The sequence below is a fragment of the Myotis yumanensis genome, unplaced genomic scaffold (genome assembly GCF_028538775.1).
Source record: "Myotis yumanensis isolate MYYU_CA2020_CCGP unplaced genomic scaffold, mMyoYum1.0.hap1 SCAF_5, whole genome shotgun sequence".
Taxonomy (NCBI): domain Eukaryota; kingdom Metazoa; phylum Chordata; class Mammalia; order Chiroptera; family Vespertilionidae; genus Myotis; species Myotis yumanensis.
In genome coordinates this window covers 105,518,204-105,536,724 of record NW_027223756.1, presented here as the reverse complement: position 1 = coordinate 105,536,724, position 18,521 = coordinate 105,518,204, and the positions used below count along the sequence as shown (strand labels likewise).

General features: G+C 48.4%; 1 protein-coding gene across 2 annotated transcripts in view; it reads left to right on the top strand.

The window, feature by feature from the left end:
- Nucleotides 1-18,521, top strand: part of PRSS12 (serine protease 12) — a 68,311-nt gene that overhangs the window by 36,076 nt on the left and 13,714 nt on the right. For both annotated transcript variants that reach the window (XM_070416891.1, XM_070416890.1), the window contains 4 exons: nucleotides 4,788-4,984; nucleotides 6,386-6,527; nucleotides 14,700-14,905; nucleotides 18,154-18,232. In XM_070416891.1, coding sequence (XP_070272992.1) covers nucleotides 4,788-4,984; nucleotides 6,386-6,527; nucleotides 14,700-14,905; nucleotides 18,154-18,232 — 624 coding nt within the window. The remainder of the gene's footprint in view (nucleotides 1-4,787; nucleotides 4,985-6,385; nucleotides 6,528-14,699; nucleotides 14,906-18,153; nucleotides 18,233-18,521) is intronic.

Here is an 18,521-nt window from a genome sequence, read left to right as displayed (position 1 = left end):
CTCCAAGGTGATTTGTTAGACTGAGGGCTAGATGTCATTTTCATAGATTTAGAAAGATTCATAAAAACTTTATTTACTATTTTATATTTTTCTTTATTAGGGTAAACAATTGAGTGACACTGATTTTTTTCTCTATATTTCTTTAAAAATATATATTCTTATTGATTTTAGAGAGGGAGAGATAGAAACATCAATGATGAGAATCATTGATCTGCTGCCTCCTGCACGCCCCCTACTGGGGATCGAGCCCACAACATGGGCATGTGCCCTTGACCGGAATCAAACCCTGGACCTTTTAGTCTGCAGGCCGATGCTCTATCCACTGGGCAAAACCGGCTAGGGCTCCCCTCACTTTATTTATTTTGTTTCACAAATCCATTTCGGTTTTGTTTTGTTTTTTGCATCTACAGCGTTCTGAAATGTTCTCACTAGTATTTGTAAAAGTTCTGGATGACGGTTGGAATTGGCATGTGTGCTCCGTATACCTGCAGTTGGCCTGGGAATCGTTGGAAGGAAATATTGGTCAGGGTGTGAGCAGTGTTGGGCCGGGGCTTCTCTGTGTACACGGGTCTGTGGTGTGGTTGCTGTGGACGGGGGGTGACCAGGTGGGCGCACCTGGTGGGAAAGTGGTGTCTGTGGACAGTGATAGTGAGTCGGCATTTAGGCTCATTTCTTTCCTAGCCCAGCCTTGATGGGTCAGCCAATTAGGAGGTCTTAGAACGAGTCATTAAGAGTCTCATTTTTTAAAGATTAGAGCAGAAATCAATGAAATAGAGACCAAAAAAACAATACAGAAAATCAATGAAACCAAGAGCTGGTTCTTTGAAAGGATAAACAAGATTGACAAACCCCTAGCCAGGCTCACCAAGAAGCAAAGAGAGAGGTCCCAAATAAACCAAATCAGAAATGATAGAGGCGAAATAACAACAGACCCCAAAGAAATACAAATGATTGTTAAACAATACTACGGACAACTCTACTCCAACAAACTAGACAACCTGGAGGAAATGGACAAATTCCTAGAAAAATACAACATTCCAAAACTCAATCAGGAAGAATCTAAAAATCTCAATAGGCCAATAACGATGGAAGAAATTGAAGCAGTCATCAAAAAGCTTCCAGCAAACAAAAGCCCAGGACCAGACGGCTTCTCAGGGGAGTTTTACCAAACTTTTAAGGAAGAACTGAAACCTATCCTCCTCAGATTACTACAAAAAGTCCAAGAGGATGGAACACTTCCAAACACATTTTATGAAGCTAGCATCACCCTAATACCAAAACCAGGTAAAGACAACACAATGAAAGAGAATTACAGGCCAATATCCCTCATGAACATAGACGCCAAAATCCTCAACAAAATCTTAGCAAATCGGATCCAGCAGTACATCAGAAGGATCATACACCATGACCAAGTAGGATTTATCCCAGGGATGCAAGGATGGTACAACATCCGTAAATCAATAAACGTGATACATCACATAAACAAATTGAAAGAAAAAAACCACATGGTCATATCAATTGATGCAGAAAAAGCATTTGACAAAATCCAACACCCATTTTTGATAAAAACTCTCAGCAAGGTGGGAATAGAAGGATCATACCTCAACATAATAAAAGCCATATATGACAGGCCCACAGCCAACATCATACTCAATGGACAAAAACTAATACCATTTCCCCTAAGAACAGGAACAAGACAGGGATGTCCACTCTCTCCACTCCTGTTCAACATAGTCCTGGAAGTATTAGCCATTGCAATTAGACAAGAAGAAGAAATAAAAGGCATCCAAATTGGAAAAGAGGAAGTAAAACTGTCCTTATTTGCAGATGACATGATATTATACATACAGAACCCTAGAGACTCCATCAAAAAACTACTAGACTTAATACATGAATTTGGCAATGTAGCAGGATACAAAATTAACCCCAAGAAATCCGAGGCATTTCTATATACCAATAGTGAACTTTCAGAAAGAGAGATTATAAAAACAATCCCATTTACCATCGCACCCCAAAAATTAAGATACCTAGGAATAAACTTAACTAAAGAGGTAAAAGACCTCTACTCAGAAAACTATAGGACGTTGAAAAAAGAGATAGAGGAAGACATAAACAGATGGAAGAACATACCATGTTCTTGGATTGGTAGAATCAACATCATTAAAATGTCCATATTACCCAAAGCAATCTATACATTCAACGCACTTCCCATTAAAATACCAATGGCCTTCTTCAAGGATCTAGAACGAACTCTCCAAAAATTCATCTGGAATAAAAAAAGACCCCGAATAGCTGCAGCGATCCTGAGAAAAAACAAAGTAGGTGGGATCTCAATGCCAGATATCAAGCTGTATTACAAAGCCACTGTTCTCAAAACTGCCTGGTACTGGCACAAGAACAGACATATAGATCAGTGGAATAGAATAGAGAGTCCAGAAATTAGCCCGAACCAATATGCTCAATTAATTTTTGACAAAGGAGGCATGAACATACAATGGAGCCAAGATAGTCTCTTCAATAAATGGTGTTGGGAAAATTGGACAGATATATGCAAGAAAATGAAACTAGACCACCAACTTACACCATACACAAGAATAAACTCAAAATGGATAAAGGACTTAAATGTACGACAGGAAACCATAAAAATTCTAGAAGAATACAAAGGCAGCAAAATCTCAGACATATGCCAAAACAATTTCTTCACTGATACAGCTCCTAGGGCAGTTGAAACTAAAGAGAAACTGAACAAATGGGACTACATCAAAATAAAAAGCTTCTGCACAGCAAAAGAAACCATCAACAAAACAACAAGAAAACCCACCTCGTGGGAAAACATATTTGCCAACGTCATATCTGATAAGGGCTTAATCTCCAAAATTTATAGGGAACTCATACAACTTAACAAAAAGAAGATAAACAATCCAATCAAAAAATGGGCCAAGGATCTAAATAGACACCTTTCAAAAGAGGACATTCAGAAAGCCAAGAGACATATGAAAACATGCTCAAAGTCACTAATCATCCGAGAGATGCAAATCAAAACAACAATGAGGTACCATCTCACACCTGTCAGAATGGCCATCATCAACAAATCAACAAACGACAAGTGCTGGAGAGGATGTGGAGAAAAAGGAACACTTGTGCACTGCTGGTGGGAATGCAGACTGGTGCAGCCACTATGGAAGGCAGTATGGAGGTTCCTCAAAAAATTGGAAATGGAACTCCCATTTGACCCTGTGATCCCACTTCTAGGAATATATCCCAAGAAACCAGAAACACCAATCAGAAAGGATATATGCACCCCGATGTTCATAGCAGCACAATTCACCATAGCTAAGATCTGGAAACAGCCTAAGTGCCCATCAGTAGATGAATGGATTAGAAAGCTGTGGTACATCTACACGATGGAATACTATGCTGCTGTAAAAAAGAAGGAATTCTTACCATTTGCAACAGCATGGATGGAACTGGAGAGCATTATGCTAAGTGAAATAAGCCAGTCAATGAAGGAAAAATACCACATGATCTCACTCATTCATGGATAATAAAGACCATTACAAACTTTTGAACAATAATAGATACAGAGGCAGAGCTGCCTCAAACTGATTGTCAAACTGCAGTGGGAAGGCCAGGGAGGGTTGGGGGGGAGGAGGGAGGGGATTAAGAGATCAACCGAAGGACTGGTATGCATCCATATAACCATAACTAATGGACATAAGACACTGGGGGGTAAGGGAGGGCAGGGGTCTGTCAAGGGCGGGGGGGAAAAAAGGACACTTATGTAATACACTTTGTAATACTTTTAGCGAAAAATAAAAAAATAAAAATAAAAATAAAAATAAAATAAAATTATTTTCGTTGCTACTTCAAAAAAAAAAAAAAAGAGTCTCATTTTTTCAGTTTGTTCGAATGCTGTTCTTGTTACGCATGTGCGATGACTAAGTGCACAGGGAGAGGATGAGGGGGATTCGAGCCACATGGAGAGGTGTCTTCGTGCTCTCAGTACAGAAGTGACCACGTCCCTGTGCGAGTGGGTTTAATCACAGGGACTCAGGCCGTCCCTGTGCGAGTGGGTTTAATCACAGGGACTCAGGGCCGGGAGGCGCTTAGCCAGCTGCAGTCGGTGACTTCTGGCGGCCGGCGCTTTGCAGAGCGAGAGAAGGCGCTGGGGGAGGCGTGTGAGTGTGGCTGAGCTAGTCGCAGGTCCCAGTGCAGGAGCGTCCATTAGAGCGTCAGGTCTCAGCGGTGCAGGGTTGCAGGTACAGTCAGCTGGGACGCAAGTGTCCTCCATAAAAACTGAAAAGATCAAGTTCCTGTGCCCTCGGGGAACGTGGTCAGTGCCCTGATGTTGATGGACACAGAGCCGGGGAGTCACTGAGCTGCTCCCACTTTTCCTTCCGGGGGAGAGGAGACCAGAGAGGCGAGCACAGCTGATGGGACCCAGGAGCGCAGAAGGCTGGTCAGAGGCCCACGTGCGGCCGGCGGTCTCAGCTCTGGGCCCAGTGCTCTGCCTGGCCAGGAACCCGAGGGTTAGCTCTTGGTCTGCGTTCTCTCAGTTGGAGGGTTAAAAGGCAGACCAAACCCAAGAATGGGCAGGGAGGAAGGTGGTGGTCCGTTAGCTGCACCGCGCAAACCAGCGCCGGCACGAGGGTGAGACGTGTGAGGCGCGAACAGTGCTCTGTGCGGAGTTGTCAGGAGCCGTGTCCTCGGGTCAGGACTCCTGGCCGGCTGCTGGCTTCCGTAAGAGGGGGGCAAAGCCCTCCACGTGTGTCTGTCTCACTGTGCAGGTACGGCAAGCAGGCGCCCGCCAGCCCCTTCGGGGAGAGCGCCGGGCCCATCTGGCTGGACGAGGTCAGCTGCTCCGGGCGGGAGACCAGCCTCCTGCAGTGCTCCCGGCTCCCGTGGGGGCGCCACGACTGCAGCCACCGCGAGGACGTGGGCGTGGCCTGTGCCCCGCGCGGCGAGGGACACCGGCCGTCTCTGGGTGAGGACACAGCCGCTGCGCCGCTGTCTGTCCCAGGCGCAGGGGACGCGTCCTCGCTGGACCTTTCACTCTGTCTCCTGCATGTTCTCACGGTCAGTCATTTCCGTTTAAATCTTCTGAGTCTTCCCACCAACACTGTCAAATGCCTGCTCCTCCGTTACGTTCCTTTACCCGGAGCAAGGCCGCCGCGCCCCCGCTCCTGCCGGGGTCACAGAAGCCGATGACCAGTGCTTCTCACTCTTAACCGCGGGCTGCGCCGGCCCCTTGGCGTCCTCCTCCCTGAGATGGGGAAGCTTGATCTTCATGCTGTAAAAAGGCAGGACTGTGGTCCCCGGGTTCACCGTGTTGGGCACTTAGGTGGTCAAGGTGCACGGCTTTGCCTTGTTGGACCTAACGGTGCAATCCTGGGCCCCCCTGCCCCTCCGGGCCCGGCAGGGGCGGTGCCCTCCTGCCCTCAGAGCCCATGTTCCAGGTGTCTCTGTCCTCTGTTCCCCGCTCGCTCCTTCTGCACACGGGGGCTGCTGTCTCCCAGGCTCGGCGCTCTTCTCAGCCACGGGCCCTCGTGTCTGTTTATGCTCCTGAGGGTCTTAGCGTGGCTGTTCCAGGTGAGCGAACAGGCACGAAATAACACAGCTCCAAGGGAATGTCTTACTACTCACTAGTGGAAGTTAGTGGTAATAAAATCAGGTGCGACTTTATTTCATTATTTTATTTTTTAAATATATACATTTATATTGATTTCAGAGAGGAAGGGTTAGATAGAAGCATCAGTGATGAGAGAGAAGCCTGGTTCGGCTGCCTCCTCACACTGGGGATCGAGCCCACAACCCGGGCGTGTACCCGGACCAGGAATCAAACCGTGACCTCCTGGTTCCTAGGTTGGCACTCAACCACTGAGCCACACTTTTACAGTGCCCTCCCTCCCTCCCTCCCTCTCTCCCTCCCTCCTTCCCCAGCAGCTGGCGCCTGCCCTCCCTCTGCTGGCCACAGAGCTGAGCAGTGGCCTCCCAGCTTCACAAGATCAGGCCAAAGCGGAGAGTTTTTGTTGTCCCTTCTCTCTCTCCATTGCCCAGTGACTCAGAGCTGATTCTAAAAACAGGTTGACTTGGCTCAGTGGATAGAGCATCAGCCTGCGGACTGAAGGGTCCCAGGTTCAATTCCGGCCAAGGGCACATTCCTGGGTTGCGGCTTGATCCCCAGTGGGGGGTGTGCAGGAGGCAGCCGATCAATGGTTCTCTCTCATCATTGATGTTTCTATCTCTCTCTCCTTCTCTCTTCCTCTCTGAAATCAATACAGAAATACATTTTTTAAAAAAAGAGAACAAGTTGTGTTTGGGGAAGTCTCCTGCGTCTGTTCCACTTGCGTGTTTGGTTTCCTAATACTTTCGGATCATGCCCTAGGCTTCCCCATCAGACTGGTGGACGGAGAAAATGAGAGAGAGGGGCGCGTGGAGGTTTTCCTCCAGGGCCAGTGGGGCACCATCTGTGACGACGGCTGGACTGACCGGGACGCGGCTGTGACCTGCCGGCAGCTCGGCTACAGGTACGGGAGCCTGATTGCTCGGCTGGTACTTCAGGGACACTTCTGAGTCTTTAAAGCCTAGTTCCAGTGAGTTATTTCTTGAAAATTAATTTACATGATCTCATTCAGGATTGTAAAGAATACTAAGTAGAGAGTTTAAAATTTTCTGTCTTCTCACAAGAGACATACAATATGTCACATACACACGTAGCTTTTATTTAATAACAAATCTCTCTATATAAAAGCCTAATATGCAAAGTGTCTCCTTGGGAGTTCAACCAACCGGCCACGAGTTCAATCGCTCGCTATGACGTGCGCTCACCACCAGGGGGCAGCGCAGAACAAAGGAAGACTGCAGCCACTAGAGACCCTACCCGTGCATGATTTTTGTGCGCTGGGCCTCTAGTTGTGTAATAACTCTTGACTCCATATACTGCTCTGCCAGCAGGGGCTAAGCTAGCCCATCCTGCGTGGTGTCTGTCTCGTGCGGTCGCCGTGAGAGGCTGTGGAGTTAGTAAGAGTGAGTGGCTCTCAGTGTACAGGGCAGTGACACCCTGTAAACTCATGGACAGCGAGCCCTGTGCTTCTGAACTAAGGCCTTCGTCCGGCTCCTGGGCTTGCAGATGGCCAGCCTGGGCCGTCTCCAGCTGCCTCTTGTCTTTGCCTTCCCTGTGCTGTCTCTGTGGACACGTTCACTGCCTCGATGGCCCACGCTGGCGCCTAGCTCTCCTGAGCGCAGGGGCTGTGTGCTTGTGCGGGGACGTCCACGGGCTCCCAGGCTCCCAGGCTCCGCTCAGCCCCAGTCCCAGCGATCACACGGCCCTCACCAGCCGGCAGGAGGACGCTGGTGCCCACTGTGAGAGCGGACACGGGGAGGCAGGGCCCCTCCTGTGGCCTCCCCCAGCCATGCAGGGGTTTGAGGCTTCGTGCAGGTATACAGTGAGTGTGCAAATGTCGGAAACGTGTTCCGCGTAGAGAGCTGGGACGTTTCAGCTAATGCGCACACACTGCCCAGCTCGTAGTGGGTTACGAATAGTGGTTTGGATTTTAAGCTGTACCCTTTTTTATACACCTGTGTGTGTACATTTAACTAGTTCTACGCTGGATTCATTTTTATTTTTAAAAGTGTTTCTATTTTATTTATTTGTTTTGTTAATCCTCACCAGAGGATATTTTTCCCATTGTTTTCTCAGAGAGAGTGGAAGGGAGGGAGGCAGGGAGAGAGAGAAACATGGATGTGAGAGAGACACATGGATTGGTTGCCTCCTGCATGAGCTCCGACCAGGGTCAGGGATCAAACCATCAACCCAGGTACATGCCCTTGACCAGAAACAAGCCCTCGACCCTTTGGTGCGTAGGCCGACGCTCTAACCACTGAGCCATGCTAGCTAGGACTACATTATTTCTATTTTAATTAAAATTCAAAAATATTTTTCTAATGTTTTAATTCAAAGTTTGTTTTCTGTGACTCAGATATTACTTTGAGTTACTGCTCAGTTTTGGACCTAGTTACAATTCCAGTTGCCCGCTGACCAGTGAGTGCATTATTGGTGACCACATGTTCAGTGTCCGCAATTGGCATGTGACGTGGATTTCCAGCTTTGAAAGTGTAGGCCGTAGAGGCAGGCAGGATGAGCCTCCCTCAGATGCCCACATGCACTTAGTCAGTGGTTTCTTTTATTTCCTTTCTCACACATTTCTAACACTCCTTCCTCCATTTGAACATGAGCACACACACACACACACACACACACACACACACAATTGTTCTTCCATTACCTTCCCAGGGAATTTCCTTATTTAAAATCAGCCATTAAAGAGCATTGCTGTTTGAGACTGTTTTATTGTTCATACTTTAGTTTTCCTTTTTTTCTTCCTTTTCTAAAAAAAAAAAAAAAAAATTTGATTATTAGAAAGAGAGGAAGGGAGAGGGAGAGAGAGAGAAACATGGAGGTGAGAGTGAAATATCAGTCAGTTGCCTCCTGTACGCCCTCCACCGGGGATCGAGCTGGTAACCTGTGCTTGTGCCCTGACGGGAATGGAACGGTGACCTCTACGTGCACAGGATGATGCCCAACCACTGAGCCACACTGGCTAGGGCCATACTTCAGTTTTTCTGTAGACACGATCCAGGAAATCTCATAGTATGTTTGAAATATGCAGGGAAAGGCCAAGTTTGATCCTCACATGTGTTGGAGCCACAGTTGAGGAAGGAAGAAGGTCCCTATGCGCACCCATCATGCATTTTCACTTCCATCTACGTTTGTCATTGCTTTTTACTTATCATCACTTAGTCCATTCTATGTTCAACTCAAATGGTGAACTGAAGTGAGAAATAGTCCAGATTAATGAACATTATTGAACGTCTGCAGCAGTTTGCCATAGTGTTTCTGGAACAGTGATCAGGAAAAGCGTTGAAAGAATATTTTACTTTGTAATTGTTTTTTTTAATAAAGCCCCTTAGTAAGTAAAAGAGTAATTTAATGTTCCTATATAACAAATTGGGTAATCACTTTCTAGTGCATAATCCACACTTTCCCATCAAACAGTATTTAAATGAGAATCATTTAGATATTTGCTCTGTGAATGCACTTGGGCGTTTTAATACCTTCCCACTAGGAAGTGGGGTTTCCTGGGAGAACACGCACAGAATGGTGAATGGGTTGTGACTAGAGCAGGGGTCGTCTCCCTGTGTTTGAATTGTTAAAAGTCTCCAGTAAAGCCTTCGTTTGTAGACACCAATCAAGAAAACCTTACAGCTGCTAAGGCTTGGGCCTTCTTGGTAAGAAGTCCGGAGGCCCGTTCCGAGCCAGCTCTGTGCTAGTGGAGGGTGAGTCCAAATAGCGTTAAAATGCACTTCCTTCATGGGAGAGGCAGAACCGAAGTGATGGACCAGGAAAGGTGGGGGTACCTCACCTCGACGTGCTGACCGTCACCAGCAAGCCAGCCGCCTTAGTCCCTGAGGGGCCACGTGATGTCTGGAGGCCCAGCACATGGCACACGGTCTCCGAGGCTGAGAGGGATGTGCTGACATCCGCTCACTCGCCAAGGTGGACTGAACAGCCCAAGGCAGAAGGACGTCCGTCCCCTTTGAACTTCCTGCCAGTCCCTTAGCTCAGGCTTCCAGGTGGCATTCTTCCGGAACTGCAGGATTATTCGCGAGTCTCCCTTCACACAACTTAGAATCTGTGGGCCTTCGCTGTGTAGGCAGAGACCCAACCTCAAGTACATCCAGTGTAGGTGTGTGCTCCCAGACGGTGTGCCTGCACGCCCTCCTGCAGGAGAGCTGTTTGTCTTGCAAAAAAAAAAAAAAAAAAAAAAAGTATATCTAATTGTGTCTCACACCTCAGTAGCTGCAAAGGGTTTCAGGTCTGGCGTATTTGTACATGACATTTAAAAATAGAGCAGTCACATCCCTCTTTAATCACATCCAATGAAATATAAATATCACAGGGAGTGACATTTCTGTCACTGAGTTTAAAAATACACGAGCAAGCTCTTCTTTGACCTTCACAAATTTTACATAGCTTGTTTTTCTCCTTGAAATTGTCATTTAAATTGCTTTCCCCACAGAATTTATTATGCTTTAAAAAATGTGTGTGTACTTATACACACACACACACAGTGCAAGAACGAGAAATCAAATTCTTCTAACAGGTTCCTCTCTGGATTTTTAAATTTCTAGTGCACAACTGATTAAAACAACAAATAATTATTAAACATAGGAGGTAAGAGTTGACTCAGGCCCCCACTTAATTAGACCCATGGATTGGCTTTGTGGTGCTTGTAGTAAGGAAGGGACCATTGCATCATCTATTCTGAACTGTTTGGCCACGTTAGAGGCTTAAGTCTTGGAGGAACGTGCGACAGTAGGATTCTGGACGGTGAAAGGTATGCCTTTCTCTTGTGGGGGAGAAGGGACTTTTTGAAAGAGAAGTTCGTCTTGATTTCAGCAAGACCAGCTTTTAGGGAGACTGAACATGAGTTTGAGGATCTGAATATCGATTCCCGCTAAGCCCTGACACCCAGGTTAAGGGTGAATGTTAGAGCTTCCTGTCTCCTTGAAGTTCCCTCTGTGCGTCACTGCCACCCCGCCTGGGGGTGTGGGGGGTGGGGTCTCTTCTCTCTTTCCTACAGATGACACAGTCCTTATTTATTAAACAAACGTCAGCCGGGCAGGGCACATGCCTGGGTTGTGGGCTCGATCCCTGTGTGGGGCGTGCAGGAGGCAGCCGATCCATGGTTCTCTCATCATTGATGTTTCCATCTCTCCCTCTCCCTTCCTCTCTGAAATCAATAAAAATACATTTAAAAATAAATAAATAAAAAGTCAAAGAAAAATGTATTCGATTTCACTGTATCATTGAGAATGTCTTCATTTAATCATGCACTTTTATTAGTAAAAATGTTCTCTAATTCCTACTTGTTGAATGCTGCATTCTTTTTTAAAAAATATATTTTTATTGATTTTTTACAGAGAGGAAGGGAGAGGGATAGAGAGTTAGAAACATCGATGAGAGAGAAACATCGATCAGCTGCCTCCTGCACATCCCGCTACTGGGGATGTGCCCGCAACCAAGGTACATGCCCTTGACCGGAATCGAACCTGGGACCCTTGAGTCCGCAGGCCGACGCTCTATCCCCTGAGCCAAACTGGTTAGGGCTGCTGCTTTCTTTTTAGTCTGTAAGTTGATTGATAAATTATTAACCAATTACCCTTTTGTTTTATTGAGTGAGTCCTAACTTCATTGGCTACCTATTTGGTTTTACTTGCCACATTTATGCTAATGCCATGCGTTACTGTCTCTCTGTACCCTTCTGCCTTTTTATTTGCAGGCAATCCAATTTTCTATTTTTTTTTTCCTCTAATGCACTGAAGTTCAGCATTCTTACTGTTTTACTACAAGTTCTCTAAATTTTTAGCAAACATACTGCCATGTTTTCTTACCCATTTCAAAAATTATTATCTGTACCTTCTGCTTCCTGAAAAATATCAAGACGTTCAGCACCCTGTTATTTACTTTCTACCTCCACTCATCCTCACTCCTCAAGCTCTTGAGAATCATCTGTGATACTGGTTTCTGCCTGCTGTTAATTGTTCAATTTCAGGTTATGCCTATTGGAATTTCCAATGGCTGCACATTACTCATCCACATCAACAATTAGTTTCTCTCTCTCTCTCTTTTAGTTTAATTTTTAAAAAGGTTACTAAGCAACAGCTTCTCACGATTCTGACGGAGAAGGGAGGAGACGCAGTAAACAGTAGAGATGAGAAAAGGGATATAAACCCAGATGCACAGAAAGGCTAACAATCGCAGGTACTGTGAACTACTTTTAGCGAATACATCTGGAAATGTACGCGCTATGGACGGTTACCTCGGAAGCTACATTTTCAACAAAAATATAATTATCAAAGTTGAAGCAGCAGATAGGAACCACACGGATGACTTGCCCTGGGAGACATGACTCTGATCCCCTACTGGAGAGTTGACTGTCTTCAAGACAAAGGGTCTCGAGTCCCAGAAATGGTTGCAGACCAAGAAATAAAAATGAAAAAAACCAACAGAAACAGACAAATATTTCCATCCATTCGATGAGACTACTATGACTTGCTTTTAAGACAAAGTGCACAAAGACAAAGAAAACCATAACCCAGTCTCATGGATTTACATAAAAAATTCTACATAAGATATTAGCAGGTTTAACCCAATGGCGTAAAAGAGCAATTTAGCACAAACGGCTAGGATCTGCTGAAGAATATGAGTGGTTAGAGCTGAGGCGTTCAGTTAATGTGCTTGAGTTGTCTATAAATAAAAATAAAACTGATCATCTTAATGCTGTTGAAAAGTTATTAAAAGTCAGTAATACTTATATTGCTAAGGAACCTGAGAATAAAATAAAACCACCTTAATTTTATGTCATAAACACGCATCAAATAGGAACAGGACAAGGGTGCCTGCTACAACGGCCACGACTCAGGAAGTCGTGAGGTACCAGCCCAGCCGGCGTGGCTCAGTGGCTGAGCGTCCACCGTGCAACAGGAGGTCGCAGTTCCATTCTGGGTCAGGGCACAGGCCCAGGTTGCAGGCTCAATCCCCAATAGGGGGATGCAGGAGGCAGCCAATCAATGTTTCTCTCTCATCGATATTTTCTTTTTTTTTTTTAATCCTCACCCAAGGGTATTTTTCCACTGATTGTAGTGAGGGGAAGGGAGAGGGAGAGACAAGAGAGAGACACATCAATGTGAGAGAGACATCGATTGGTTACCTCCTGCACAGCTCTGTGACCAGGACCAGGGATGGAGCCTGCAACTGAGATATATGCCTTTGATCCAAATCGAGCCTGGGACCCTTCAGTCTCCAGGCCAATGCTCTATCCACCAAGCCAAACCAGCTAGGGCTCTCATTGATATTTTTTATCTGTCCCCCCTTCCTCTCTCTTGTTTTGCTCATATTTTTAAAAATAGAATTGAAGTATCAGTATTGAAAAGGACTTCAGAACTGTAATATAAATAACTAGAGGCCTGGTGCATGAATTTGTGCACAGGTGGGGTCCCTCTGGGTGGCCTGCAGGGATCGGGCCAAAACCCACAGTCCAACGCTGCCTTCAGCCCCTACCTGTTCTCGCTCATCCCGGCCCCACTGTGCCTGCCGCGGGCTCATGTCCAATTAGTCCTGATCAGAAGAGGCTCACGGGCAGCAGCACTCACCAGCCATGAGCCCTGTGTCTGGCGCCCTCCCAAGGGGAGTAGCCTGCGGGATCGAGCTGAAACCATCTCTCCAACATTCCCCAAGGGGTCCCGGACTGCGAGAGGGCACAGGCCAGGCTGAGGGACCCCACCAGTGCATGGTCAGGCCGGGGAGGGACCGCGGGAGGACTCTAGGTCCATCTTGCTCAGTCCTGATCGGCCGGACCCCAGCAGCAAGCTAACCTACTGATCGGAGCATCTGTCCCCTGGTGGTCAGTGCAGGTCATAGCGACTGGTCGACTGGTCGACTGTCTGTCCCCCGGTGGTCAGTGCATGTTATAGCGAGTGGTTGAGCAGCCTTAGCATATCATTAACATACTACGCTTTGATTGGTTGAACAGATAACCGAATGACTGGACACTTAGCATATTAGGCTTTTATTCTATAGGATGATTGTCCACCTAGAAAACCCAAGAGAATCAACTGGAAAGACAGTAGAACTCTTGTTCATTAATGTAAATTATAAATATTTTTAAAAGCATTAGTGTTCCTATAGGTTAGGTAGAAAATAAAAAGAAAAAAATCTTTTATAGAAGGTACAAAAACAAACAAAAATCTAGGAATATACTTGGCAATCATTGAGACCGATGTGAAAAATACTAGGTCTGTACTGCAGGTAGAAGACCCAATAAATGATCCATCACAACCCTAATGGGAAGACAAAGGAGAAACGCATCTGTACATGAAAAAGCTGTCCTCATATAATCTTGTTTCTTGGTGTGGGGAGCAGGGAGGGGCTTCATTTCCGAATTCAACTGGGAGGAAAGCCCTGGGCCGCGGGCACAGGCACAGAGCCAGCGACACCCACGGCAGCAGCGGCATTGGCCTCGGCCGTCCCCTTAAGTCACGGGGACGAAGAGACCCTGCCCAGGCCTGGCCCCACCCACGGCTCTCCTTTCATGCGGTCAGGTGGGGCTCGGGTTTTGCTAGATTTTAGTTTTTTTCATTTACAGTTTGCATTCAGTGTGGTTTTGTGCTAGTTTCGAGTGTACAGCGTGAGACAGTCCTCCACTTCATAACCAGCCCTCCCCAGGCCGGTTATGGGTTTGGCTGTATTTTCAAAGCCCCCGAAGGTCGTTCTAAGGCGCTGCCACGGGGGTCTGCTTCACTGAGCTCTGAAGACCGGGCAGTGGCTTCGGTCCTGGGAGCTGATAGGCAAGGAGGTGAGGAAGCCTTCACGCGGCAGCAGTCAGTTCCTGGGACGGTCACTTCGGACTAGAGTGAAGCTGACCCCGGGCGCCCACTAAGCAGGACACCTCCGGGCGGGGGGCCCCGGGGTGACACAGCGAGAGAGGCTGTGCCCTCAGCTCGCCCCCTGCAGCCGCCCACGGGGCAGGTGCACAGCTGGCTTCCGGGACGGCCCGGCCAGCGGTGACGCAGGCCCCGAGGCGATGCCGCTCTGGCCCCGGCCGGTGGGCGCCCTCAGGCCCGGTGCTGTCTTGCAGGGGCCCCGCCAGGGCGAGGGCCATGGCGTACTTCGGGGAAGGACGCGGGCCCATCCACCTGGACAACGTGGCGTGCACGGGCGGCGAGCGGGCCCTGGCTGACTGCCTCAAACAGGAGGTCGGCCGGCACAACTGCCGCCACAGTGAAGACGCGGGCGTGATTTGTGATTATTTTGGCAAGAAAGCGCCAGGCAACGGAGATAAAGGTAAGGCCCCTTCTGGCCCCTACACCCCCACAGCCGAACCCCACGCCCAGGAATGTCGGCCGCACCGGACTGCTGGGGGGCAGGAGGGCCGTCCGGGGAGCCAGGGCCGCTCCTGCCCCAGCCCGGAGGCAGCGACCCCTCCCAGTCAGTGGTGTCCCGAAAGCCCGAGTTGACCTTTACTTCCTAAAAGGAAATTAAAATCTGAAGAGGAATACCAGGAAGGCACTGCTACGCATCCTGATATTTAAAACAACAGGGATCGTTTCTTAAATAGAAGAAGAAATTATTTCTTGTAGGTTTTATTTTGTGAAATTAAAAACGTCAGGAAAAGGAGAAAGAGTCTTTTCACAGGAGACAGGCACCGTGTGTTGTGCTTAAATAGAAGGTTCTTGGAAGCTCCGAGTGTAACTTTGTGAAACAAGTACTGCGTTAGCCAGTTCACTGCCACGGGTCTGAACGGAGGCCACGCTTATGGCGCACACGGGGTGAGGGAGCCAGCGGGCACTGGCTGTTTCGGAGGAAACTGGCCCTGTTTCATGGAAAGAACAATCACCCTTTATTGACGTGGACTAAAGGTCACACTCGTGACGTGTTGGAGTTTCTGCAAAGCGGGTGCATCAACCCTTGGGTGTTCTCCTCTGACGTCTTTTCATAGCGTCCCGGGAGCAGACAGCGAACACGCTGGATCTTGTTCCTGTGGTTCTTCACTCTCCGAGGGGCTTTTGAAAGTAGAGAAACATTTACAACCCTCTGTGCTCAGAGACACATGCATTTATATACGTGACAAATACGAGCTGGCAAGCCAGTTCTTCCTAGGTATTGGTTATAGCTCATTTTATTAAACTCCCTTCAGTAATCCAACCTCCAGTTACAAGTTGAATATAACTAATAGAACATCCTGTCAATTATTCCTTAAGCAAAAGACAAACACAAAAACCCAGTAATTGTAAAATGTTTTACTATAGTCCCACGTAAACCTATTTTAAAGCATGACAGATTTATTTCTCCACGATTTATGCATTTGTTCTTATGCCTTCTTAGAGTTAATCCTCACCCAAGGATATTTTCCCATTGATTTTTAGAGAGAGTAGAAGGGAGAGAGAGAGAAACATCGATGTGAGAGAGACACATGGATTGGTTGCCTCCCACATGTGCCCAGACCTGGGGCCAGGATTGAGCCTGCCCTCCAGGTACGCGCCCTTGGCTAGAATTGAACCTGGGGCCCTGTGGTCCATGGGCTGATGCTTTATCTACTGAGCCATACCAGCCAGGACAGGCCTTGCTAGAGCTGCAGCAGCGTTTATGTTGATACATTTCCAAGGTCCCAGTGCTACTGTCCGTCAGATAAAAAGGTTTCTATCTCAGACCCCCCAGTGAAAGTCTGGCTCACTCACCTGTTGCTTCCGTGTTGAGGCTCGAGACCTAGTGACCGACTGCTAGAAGGTGATTCAGACTCCAGCCGTTGGTCATCCGAGGGGATCCTTTTATAAATGGGCTTCATTTTGCCTGTTAATCGTTGTAACGGTGGACTTTGTGGCCCTCGATAGATTTTCCTCCTTGTAAGCTGGTGCTCCGCCCAGAACGAGGTCAACACCAGCCCCTCCAGCTCAGCATTACCTCGGCCCCGCTTGGCGGCCTCCCGCAGGCCTGGCTGGGAGGGTTCCTGCAACGTCTGTTCTCCCAGGACTCACAGTGGGCAGAGCCAGTGAGCGGCCTGGCGTCCTGCGGTGAGGACCCAGCCTGCGCAGGAGCTCACACGGCACTCCGTCCTCCGGGGACCTCGGGGGACCTCCTCCATAGGACAGGCTAGTGCTGGCTGCCTGCTGGGCCGCCCTCTGCTGGTCACCCAGGCAGCCATTGGTGCTGCCAGGGCTCCCGGTCCTCACCCAGATGGACAAACGGTCTCTACCTACCCTTTCTACACATGTCCTTCCCCAGAGAGCAGAATGCTCGCCTATCAGTTCTACCTTCTGAAACATGGAAACATTAGCCACGCCTTAGATTTCATCCGCTTTTGCACACCACTTATATATTTTTAATTTGGCTCTTTTGTTCATGCTCTTGCTGTAAAGGTTGTTATCTTGGAAGTGTGATTACATACAGTTTGCCAGCCCAGCCAGAGTGGCTCAGTGGTTGAGCGTCAACCTATGAACCAGGAGGTCGCAGTTTGATTCCCAGTCGGGGCACATGCCTGGGTTGCGGGCTCAGTCCCCGGGGGGGGGGCATGCAGGAGGCAGCCGATCCATGATTCTCTCTCATCATTAACGTTTCTCTCTCTCCCTCTCCCTTCCTCTCTGAAAGCAATAAAAACATTTTTAAAAAATTATTTAGACAGGGAGGGTTGGGGGGCAGGAGGGAGGGGGGTAAGAGATCAACCGAAGGACTTGTATGCATGCATATAAGCATAACTAATGGACATAAGACACTGGGGGTTAAGGGAGGCCAGGGGATTGTCAAGGGCGGGGGGGGGGGGGGTAAAGGACACATATGTAATACCCTTTGTAATACTTTTAGCAATAAAAAAAATAAAATAAAATAATAAAAATAAAAAAAATAAAAAATTATTTAGAAGTGCTTACAGCTCTTCTTGAATTTGTCTAGCACAGTGGTCGGCAAACTGCGGCCCCTTGAGTGTGTCTCTTCCACAAAATACCACGTGCGGGCGCGCACGTACAGTGTGATTGAAACTTCGTGGCCACTGTGGATGCACTCAAGGGGCCAAAGAACCTCATGTGGCTCGCGAGCCGCAGTTTGCCGACCACTGGTCTAGCAGGTCTCTGGTTTTTATTGGAAGGCCCTAAAAAAATAAACAAGTAAATACAGTTTGCCACCTGAAGGGGCGCAGTAAGCCCTTTTGATATGTGAATGTGGGAGCCGGTGTGCCTTTGGGCCAGATGCCCTCTGAGGGTGGCATGTGCACAGGGGTTGGCAGAGGGCTGTGTGTGAGAAGCAAGTGAGGAGACCACTGTGCCCTTTGGTTAATGTTCCCGAAGCCCTAACAGCCTCTGGCCAGCAGAGGAGGCGGTGTGGGTGCTGACAGGTCACATCTGGACAGGGAAGCCAGTGCCCCGCCTGCTGTGAGTGGCGCTGCCTCATGACAGGCAGCCTTTGGCTCCCGTGGGAAAGCAGCCTGTGGTTTGAGGAAGGAGGCATTGGTTTGAGGAAGGAGGCATTGGTTTGCAGGAGCAGCGGGGCTGTGTGGCTGTTCCCGCCTCGGCCTGAGAGTAATTCCTCCCGTTTCCGCCCAGCGCCCGTCCCGCCCGGCTGTGGGCTCCGACCGCTGCACAGTCGGCAGAAGCGCATCGTTGGCGGGAAGAACTCTCTAAGGTACAGGATCGGGGCAGACTCCAGGGCAGAGGGGCTGGGATGCACTCGGGTACAAACGGGGGCGTGCTGGCCTCGTGGTGTTTTCCCATCACCCCCGGCCACGCTCAGCCTCCGGGCCTGTGCGGGTTCTCTCGGGGCGGTCCTGCTTCTGGGCTGCTGAGCGCTCGAGGCTGAAACCCAGAAACCGGCTCCCCCTAGACCTGGGGGCGCCGCTGCGGATGCAGAATTCACGGAGTTCAGCGCCTGCTCCTCTGGACTTGCCCCCTGTCCACCCGTTACTTCGCTGCTG